This window comes from Rhinolophus ferrumequinum, chromosome 18 (assembly GCF_004115265.2).
Source record: "Rhinolophus ferrumequinum isolate MPI-CBG mRhiFer1 chromosome 18, mRhiFer1_v1.p, whole genome shotgun sequence".
NCBI lineage: Eukaryota > Metazoa > Chordata > Mammalia > Chiroptera > Rhinolophidae > Rhinolophus > Rhinolophus ferrumequinum.
In genome coordinates, this window is record NC_046301.1 from 56,866,834 (window position 1) to 56,876,382 (window position 9,549).

The 9,549-nt window shown below is 57.4% G+C and overlaps 1 protein-coding gene across 3 annotated transcripts; it reads left to right on the forward strand.

Moving 5' to 3' along the window:
* Positions 1–1,548: 1,548 nt before the first annotated feature.
* LRRC8E (leucine rich repeat containing 8 VRAC subunit E) lies at positions 1,549–9,546 on the forward strand. Of its 3 annotated transcripts, none has more exons than XM_033133384.1 (3): positions 1,549–1,638; positions 4,963–5,105; positions 5,966–9,546. In XM_033133384.1, exons 2-3 carry the CDS (start codon positions 4,968–4,970, stop codon positions 8,207–8,209), a joined length of 2,382 nt encoding a protein of 793 aa, XP_032989275.1. In that variant the 5' UTR covers positions 1,549–1,638; positions 4,963–4,967; the 3' UTR covers positions 8,210–9,546. The 3 variants fall into 3 exon arrangements, with proteins under 3 accessions (XP_032989275.1, XP_032989276.1, XP_032989277.1); XM_033133385.1 differs by lacking the exon at positions 1,549–1,638 and adding an exon at positions 4,534–4,793; XM_033133386.1 differs by lacking the exon at positions 1,549–1,638 and adding an exon at positions 5,541–5,612 and having other exon boundaries at positions 4,974–5,105.
* The last annotated feature ends 3 nt before the right edge of the window (positions 9,547–9,549 follow it).

A 9,549-nucleotide genomic window follows, 5' to 3' on the forward strand; every position in this document is an offset into this window, starting at 1 on the left:
AACCCTCAGCCAAGACAGACAGGACCTGCGCATCAATATTTCAACTCCCTCGTCCCTTGGGTGGGACAACTGGGGAGGTGTGCCTTCCACCACTGCCCAGAGCTCCTCAGAAGAAGGGAGCCCCGGTTGCCCACAGTAGCAACCTTCTCATTCATCCTTACTGATGTACCCTCATTAAGGCTTGCTGCTCCCCTCCCTTCCCAGTCTCATCTCCCCACTGCCCCACCATTAGTGCTAGCGGGGATCACCTTCCAGATGAACTATTTGCACCCAATTCTTTGTCTCAGGGTTTGCAACCAGAAAATCCACAATTAAGATAACACCTCGATCATCCACCCATCCATCATTAACTGAATGCCCACAACTGTGTGTCTGGCACCATTTCAAGTGCTGGGGACACAGCAGGGAACAGAAGGGACCCGTGTCTGGGGCTAATGAGGCTTCCAGCCCAGTGACCTCAGACTCTTGCATAAGGGTGCCAAGCTGGATGTTCATTCCAAAACCAAGCTGGAAACAAACCTCAGGGCATGGAAACCAAGGCGCTTCTCTGGAGGCAAGAAGAGGCCATTGAAGGAGAGGATAACCCAGGACTTTACAGAGGTTGAGTCCTAGAGGGTAGCACCCATTGCAGGGTTTCACAGAGGAACCTAAGTTTAGGGCGTTCCAACCTTCAAGGTATCAGGTCTCAGGAGGCTGCTGATCTGGTGAACTCTGGGGCCAAGTGGGGGAGGGGTCTCACGCTCCCACTCTAGTCTAAATCCTCTTTGTTTTGCAGACAAAGCAGATCAAGGTTCATTCACACAGACCTGTGGGCTGAATCGGTCCTTTGGCTAGTCTAAGACCGAGAGCAAGCCTCCCTGGGTAGGGAGGAAAGGGTGAGCACGAGGGAGAAGAGTGGGGTGGGGAGGCAGAATCATCCTTTCTAGAAGCCAGCCTCCCAGACTGGACTCTAGCCCCAGCACCCAGAGCCCCTCTGGCCTCTGCACCCCCCCACCCCCACCTAAGGACCTGGGAGCAGCTAACTCCCATCTTCCCCCAGTGGAAAGCCAGCCTCAAGGCTGGGCAGGGTCGGACAGGCGAGCACCTCCCATCCACGCCCTTCCCCTTACCTCCCCACCCTACCCCCCAGGTTGGCTTTCCTGGGTGGGTGGTCAGGGAAGCCCCCTCCCTCTCCCGTGGACCTTGGTTGCAGGTTCCTCAAAACCAGGTGGCTGCACCTTGGGGTGGGGGCAGGAGGAGGCCTTCCCCAGGTTCCCAGAAGGATGTTGCAGGCTGACTTTGGGTGCGCAGTGCCTCCGACCCCTTCAGTATGTACCAGTCCAGTTTCTGCCCCATGGCAGCCAAGCCCTGAGTTCAAGGCCCTGCTCCTGGGGCCGGGCCCTGGCCCACCTCGGGAAGACCAGGATTAGGGTCGCCCTCCTCCAGGGATCCCCGGGCGCCAGGAGTCGGGGGCCACCTGGGAGCGCCCTGAGGGAGGCAGGGCCGAGACGTCAGGTGGGCGGGGCGGGTGGGGCGGCTCCCGGCTCCTGTCCCGCCCGCCCTGACTCACCCAGGCTGGCCCGGGAACTAACTCCGCCGGAGCCCCGACCGCTCCGCTTACAGGGACCCAGGAGTTGGGCCCAGCGTCCGCCCCGAGCGGTGAGTAGGTGGCTCTCCGCCCCTGGGGACTGGATGGCGGCGTGAGGTTCGGGCCCACGAGAGGACCGCCCCAGGTGCTGGCTGGCACTGTGGCCTGAGCCCGCCGCCACCGTCAGGGGCGCAGGGGAGCTGGGGAGGGAGTGGGGGCAGAAAGAGGGTAGGCCCTGGCCAGGCCAAGGACGCTGTTCAGAGGCCCAGGTACGCCTGGCCAAGGACCGATTGAAGACGAACAGGCTGGGGGCGACCCCAGGGGTCTTGATCATGTTCCGGTCTCCTTGGCCGCTGAGAAAAGAGACAACTCATCTCTGTGACCCCTCAAGGCCTCAGAACCACCACTTGGGGGTCTCACCAGCTGCCCCCTCTGGGACTTTGAACCTCAAGATTCCACAGACCCCCAAATCCTGGCAGGGCAGCTTGGAAAAGTACTAGGCTGGGAGTCCCCAGGCATGGGGCCTCCGCCAAGATCTGCTATGAAGGGACCACCTTCCCCCACACAGGTCTCAGTTTCTCCCTTGTGTAAAAGTCGAAGTTTGGACAATGTGCTCTCCAAGGCCTGTTCCAGGGCTGACAACTGCCACGGTGTCTTCCTTGCCCCTTAACGTGGGCTGTGGGTGGGGACAGGGACTAGAGCAGGAACATCCACCTCCACCATGTGTTTGGAGGCAAGCTGGGGGCTTGCGGGAGGCCTGAGAGAGGAGAAGCAAGAGTCAGGCATGGATGGGCGGAGCTAGGGCTCTGTAGGGGGCACACACCTGGTCCTAGACTGGCAGAGATTCTGCCCCCGCCCCGGCCTGGCATGCAGAGCTGCCATCCCTTCAGCTCTCCTCTGCTGGAACCCTCACTGAGGTTCTTTTGGCAGAGATGCTGGTCTCAGTGAGAAATTTTCTCCCTAGCTGAAACAGAGTGGATGCAATCAGACAGATGGGATATAGGGGTCGCGCCTCAAATGCCATTTGTAGCTGTGAAACCTTGAGCAAGTTACTTCTCTCCCTTTGAGTCTGGAAAAAAGTGTCCCCACACTCACCGAGTTGGGATAAAATGAGGCATTGAAAGCGTCTGGTGGCTTTAAGTTGCATGTATATCTGCATTGTTGTTTTTCTTGGGGCCCTTCCCCATCTCGAAAGCCCTTTTCTCCGGATCCTCCCACTAGCTCTGCTCAGACAAAGGGGGGGCCAGCCTTGTGTCTGCGGAATCTTAATGGCAGGTTCTAATAATTGAGTTTGAGTCATGGAGACACATAATGATAGCCCCCCGTGTCTGCCTCTGATGGTGCTGTGTATGCACCTTGTTCCATGCGAGCCACTGGGCCATCTGTTGGGGACCTTGGGGCTCTCTGCCTTCTTGCCTTTGTGGACCTGGGATGGCAGGTGGCGGAGCTTGCACCATAATGAGATGGGTCCTGGAGGGTGACAGGGACTCAGGCAGTAAGTTAGCCCCCGACTCTGTGTGGCATTTCTGCTGTAGCCCCCAGAGCTACTGTTCTTAGGTTAAGTAGCCGAGCAGTGTCCCTTGCAGGGCAGGGGCAACAGTGGGTGACTGGGACTGGACAAGTGTGTGGTGGCTCCCTGGCCCTGGGTGCCCCCTCAGCTCAGCGTGTGTACTTGCATTCATGCCCACATGCACTAATGTGCACACTTCAGAATGACCCCAGGTGTCCCTTTTGGAGGCTGCAATGTACTGTCAGCCACTGGGGGCTGTTGAGATACCCTGGGTATGTTTCTATCTGATTCCCTGGTGACAGATCCACGGGGATGCACTGGGGCGTTTTCATTCAGTTTTTTGTTTAGGATGGTATAAAACTGAGCATGACAGATGGGACATTGCGTGAAGGATCTTGTGTTCTCTGTGCACCTCCTTATGTGTGCCTGGTGCTGGGTGAGTCAGGGCCTGAGTCAGGGGCCCTGAAGCTTGGGTGTGGGCAGGTGTGTGCCCGCCACTTGTGAGCCCATCTCCTTTCTGGTACAGAGGTGGGAGCCTATGATGGGATTAAGTGGGTGGCACCTGCGTCCTGTATCTCCATCCACTCCTACATAGTCCTCACCCAGGAGTCACACCAAGGCTTTCAAAGAACCAAGGGACTGAAAAGGGAGGTGTGGAGGTGTCAGAGTGATTGGCTGAGCTGTGGGACAGGGGTCAGTTTCTCCCCCGGAGATGGGTGGAGGGAGGGCTGGAGGACCGGCTGGCAGCCCAGATGCTCCCTTCCTTGCCCAGCAGCCTGCACCCAGGGACAGGCTATCAGGATGAGGACAGCAGGCTCCAGGAACCCTTTGGGAGAAAATGAGGGCTGCAGATTGGGGACCATAAATGCCTAGGAGCCTCCTCAGAGGCAGTGGGGGCCTTTCTACCTTTCTCTCCTTCCACCTCCAGCCTCCGGGAGAGAAGAGAGAGGCTCTGGATCCCAGCTAGTGGCCACACCCCCGTGCTACTTGCGCCTGGCATCTGTATCTGGAATAATGATACCTTGGTCTAAAATGAAAGCCAGGGACAGACAGTGGGCCGGCCGCCCAGGAGCCTGGCAGCCCAGCCCTGTCCCACTTGTAGGTGTCACCCTGGCTTTCTTCCTGAGTTTTTCATTTCTTGATCCTCTGCCACAGCCTCGCCCACCCTGGCACCCCCTTGCCCCTGGGCCTCTCAGAGCCCAGGTACCTGTTTTCTGCCTCTGATTCTGGGCACTAGCCCCTCTAGAAACCTAGGTGTCCTAATCACACTCACCCCCAGGGCTGACCCGCCTTCAGTTTTGCCACTCCCTGCCCCTGGGGCCTGTAACCAGAGCCAGGCTCCAGCCGGCTTTTCCGGTTGGAGGTTGGAGGTGGTGCCCCAAGCTCCCCTCAAGGGGGTGGCGGGCCTCCCCGGAAGTCCTGAGCGCTGGGACGTCCTCTTGTCCAGTGGGAAAGAGCCAGGACTGGACACCGGGACATTGGGTGTCTGGAGTCAAGAGATTAGAGAGGGAGTGTTTCAGGCTCCACGTGTGTCAAGGGTGGGAGGAGATGCTGGGGCTCTGGGAGAAGCGAGATGGTCACATGGGCTAGCGAAAGGACAGCGGCCCTGTGGACAGCCCCTCCTGAGCTCTGAGAGGGCAGGCAGCTTCATATCGGAGCAGAGGTCCTGGGGAGCAGAAGTGGTGTAAACAGTACTTGCTTGGCTCCAGGAAGGAGGTGAGATCTGGGGGAGAGGGGAAGGGGACACACAGTTCCTGGGTTCTGCCAGATTTGGGCAGGGCAGAACGCGGATCCAGAGCAGAGGCTGGTATCGGGCTCCTAGGGGGCCCACCACCAGGCTTTCCTGCCTGAGAATCTCTGCACCCCTTCTTTTCCTCTCCCATAGGCAGGATGATTCCAGTGGCTGAGTTCAAGCAGTTCTCCGAGCAGCAGCCAGCCTTCAAGTTGCTCAAACCCTGGTGGGACGTGCTGGCTGAATACCTCACGGTGGCTATGCTCATGATCGGGGTCTTCGGTTGCACCCTCCAGGTAAGTGGCGAACTGGGGCGGGACCTGCAGGGAGCAGGAGAGGCGGGGCCCGCATAGGGGTGGGGCTTTGCTGGAGGGACGGGCTTTAGAGGGTGTGGCGTGGGGGCGGGGCTTGGGAATTCCGGAAGTCTTCCTGTTATACCCAAGGAAGAGGAAACCAGAGGTTCCTACACTCGCAGACCAATCCTGACCTTCCCATTCCCGCCTCCACTGGCAGCAGCACCAAAGTTCTGCGCGTAGCGATGGTGGTCCGTACTTTTATAATACAAAGTTTCGTCCCTGGAACCTAGAAAGAACTGCAGTTACTTTATTAGTTGGCTAAGGCTGCCATAACAAAGTATCACACACTGGGTGGCTGGAACAGAAATTTATTGTATTACAGTTCTGGACTACAAGTCTGAAATCAAAGTTTTCACAGGGTTGGTTCCTTCCCAGGGCTGTCAGGGAGAATCTGTTCCATGCCACTCTCCTAGATTCTGGTGGCCTCCGGCATTCATTGGTTTATAGGTAATGTTCTCCCTCTATCTTCATAGCATCTTCCCTCTGTGTGTGCGTGTATTCAGATTTTCCCTTTTAAAAAGGACACCGTCGTATTGGTTTAGGGCCTGCCCTCATGACCCCGTCTTAACGTGATTACATCTGCTCTGCAAAGACTATTTCCAAAAACGGTCCCATTCACAGGTAGTGGGGGTTAGGACTCCAACATCTTTTTTGCGGGGGGGGGGCACAAGTCAACCCAACTCTTTTTCAAAGACCAATGCTCAGGTTTAGTGATTCTTCCAAAGTCACAGCTAGCGGGGGCCAGTCAGATTGGGGCTTTCCACCTCAGCCTACTTCTCTCCCAATCCCCCCACTCCCAGGTGACACAGGACAAGATCATCTGTCTGCCCAGTCATGAATCCCGGGAGAACTTGTCCGAGGCCCCGTGTCAGCAGCTGCTGCTGCAGGGGGTCTCCGAGCACATGGGGGGTCTCCAGGAGGTGAACGGCCTCAGGAACAACCTGGACCTACAGCAGTACAGCTTCATTAACCAGCTCTGCTACGAGGAGGCCCTCCACTGGTACCCCAAGTACTTCCCCTACCTGGTTGTCATTCACACACTCATCTTCATGGTCTGCACCAGCTTCTGGTTCAAGTTCCCTGGCACCAGCTCCAAGATCGAGCACTTCACCTCCATCCTAGGCAAATGTTTCGACTCACCGTGGACCACACGGGCCCTTTCCGAGGTCTCCGGGGAGAACCGTAAGGGCCATGCTGCTGGACGAGCAACAGCAACCATGGAAGCCCAGGCAGGGCCAGGGAAGGCAGGGGAGGGTGAGAAGGAAAAGGTGCTGGCAGAGCCTGAGAAGGTGGTGACTGAGCCACCAGCCGTCACTCTGTTGGACAAGAAGGAGGGCGAGCAGGCCAAAGCCCTGTTTGAGAAGGTCAAGAAGTTCCGTGTGCATGTGGAAGAGGGGGACATTTTATACACCATGTACATCCGGCAGATGGTGCTCAAAGTCTGCAAGTTCGTTGCCATCCTGGTCTACAACCTCATCTATGTGGAGAAGATCAGCTTCGTGGTGACCTGCACGGTGGAGACCTCCAGGTTCACGGGCTATGCCAGCTTCTGCTGCAACCACACCAAGGCCCACCTCTTCTCCAAGCTGGCTTTCTGCTACATCTCATTCGTGTGTGTATACGGGGTCACCTGCCTCTATACGCTCTACTGGCTTTTCCACCGGCCCCTCAAGGAGTACTCCTTCCGTTCCGTGCGGGAGGAGACTGGCATGGGTGACATCCCCGATGTCAAGAACGACTTTGCCTTCATGCTGCACCTCATCGACCAGTACGACCCGCTCTACTCCAAGCGCTTTGCCGTCTTCCTCTCTGAGGTCAGCGAGAGCCGTCTGAAGCAGCTCAACCTCAACCACGAGTGGACGCCCGAGAAGCTTCGGCAGAAGCTGCAGCGCAACGCCAAGGGCCGGCTGGAGCTGGCCCTCTGCATGCTTCCAGGACTGCCTGACACCGTCTTCGAGCTCAGCGAGGTGGAGGCGCTCCGGCTGGAGGCCATCAGTGATATCACATTCCCTCCGGGCCTGTCGCAGCTGGTGCACCTGCAGGAGCTCAGCCTGCTCCACTCACCCGCCAGGCTGCCCTTCTCCTCACAGATCTTCCTGCGGGACCGCTTGAAGGTCATCCGTGTCAAGTGCGAGGAGCTCCGTGAGGTGCCCCTCTGGGTGTTCGGACTGCGTGGCCTGGAGGAGCTGCACCTTGAGGGGCTCTTTCCTCCAGAGCTGGCTCGGGCGGCCACTCTCGAGAGCCTCCGTGAGCTGAAGCAGCTCAAGGTGCTGTCTCTGCGGAGCAATGCTGGCAAGGTCCCAGCCAGTGTGACCGACGTGGCCGGCCACCTGCAGCGTCTTAGCCTGCACAATGACGGGGCCCGCCTGCTGGCACTGAACAGCCTCAAGAAGCTGGCGGTGCTGCGGGAGCTGGAGCTGGTGGCCTGTGGGCTGGAGCGCATCCCTCACGCTGTCTTCAGCCTGGGTGCGCTGCAGGAACTTGACCTCAAGGACAACCACCTGCGGTCCATTGAGGAGATCCTCAGCTTCCAGCACTGTCGCAAGCTGGTCACGCTCAGGCTATGGCACAACCAGATTGCCTATGTCCCCGAGCACGTGCGTAAGCTCCGGGTCCTCGAGCAGCTCTACCTCAGCCACAACAAGCTGGAGACCCTGCCCACCCAGCTGGGCATGTGCTCTGGCCTCCGCCTGTTGGATGTCTCCCACAACGGGCTGCACTCCCTGCCACCGGAGCTGGGTCTCCTTCAGAACCTGCAGCACCTGGCTCTCTCCTACAATGCTCTGGAGGACCTGCCCGACGAGCTCTTCTTCTGTGGCAAGCTGCGGACGTTGCTCCTGGGCTATAACCACCTGAGATATCTGTCACCTCAGGTGGGGGCCCTCAGTGCCCTCAGCCGCCTGGAGCTCAATGGCAACCGGTTGGAGATACTGCCGGAAGAACTGGGCAACTGTAGGGGGCTCAAGAAGGCGGGCCTCCTGGTGGAGGACACTCTTTATGAAGGCTTGCCAGCAGAGGTTCGGGAGAAGATGGAAGAGGAGTAAAGCCAGGGAGGGGCATGTTGCGGTAGAGGCCTTCTGGGTATTTCTGTCCCCAAATCTACCAATGTCTTCAAGGGAGGTGGCCAGGTGGGCCCAGGCCAGGAGAGGAGCAGACATGTCAGTCTGTGGGGCCCAGGCAAGATCCTGGGACTGGTTTGTCTGGGGAGACGGGAGTCTGTGGATTTGGGGTAGAATGTCATGGAGGGATTAACTAAGTCATGGAATTCACAGACCAAAACCACACCTGTCTTTGGCTGGCTGGCCTGCCCCCAGCCCTGGGCCAGACTGCTGCCCTTCCCCTGGACATTCTAGTTCAATCAGTACAACAAAAGGGGTGAAGACACATCCCAGTAAAATTTCAATCCTTCCCTGCCCCAAGGAGGGGATACAGACACAAGGGGCCAGTGCACACTGCCCTCACTTGGATGTTAATCCCTTATTTATAAGTTGATTCCCATGGACACGTGAACTCAGAAACATGGGCCTCTTAGTTGGCTATGCATCAAAATCAACATTTCCAAAACAAACACCCCAGGCCCCACCCCTGAAAGACTGACTCAGAAGCTTTGGCTGGAGGCCAGGAATTTGCCTGTAAATAAACATTCCAGCTCATTCTGACGAAGGTGGTCCTAGGCCTGTATGTTGGGAGATATCTGGATATATATAGCAGGGATTCTGAACCCTTTTTAGGTCCCTAGGCCCTTCGAGAATCTGATGAAAGCTGGGCACCTCCTTCTTCAGGAAAATGCTCGTGTACACATTCATGCACAATTCTGCCTACAACTTCAGGTCGTCAACAGATTCCCCCAGCTCCCCCAGAGGGCTACTGACGGATGTCCTAAGGCCGGCAGACACCAAGTTAAGAACACCGGCTGTGGAGGGTACACTGCTCTGAGGACAGGCAGGGACTTTGTCTCTGGAATGTTCCCTGTGTGAGGAAGCATGTGTCAGTGGGTGCTTAATAAACAGTCCTAATGATGAGAACCATCATTCCGATCTCGTGTCCACGCCTGTCACTAAGCTTTCCGTTTCACCAGACCACTTCCAGGCAAGTGGTGACATGTGCCACAGTCAAGGGTATGAGTCTCTGTCCTGGGTCAGAGGCGGAGAAGGGGGTAAGGAGGCGCCCTCGGCTAATCAGGAAAAATGAGGTGGCGTCTTCTGCCTAGGTTTTCCCTGGGGAACCCCTTTTCTTCTACTTTCCGTGTTATCCTCCTGATTCCATACTTTTGTATCTGCTCCCCCCATAAGTCTTCATCAGAGGGATCCCCTCGGCTGGACCAGGAGTGGGCAGGGCACTAGGCACAGCCTGCCTGAACCTGACCTGGGCCTGGCCCCCTCCA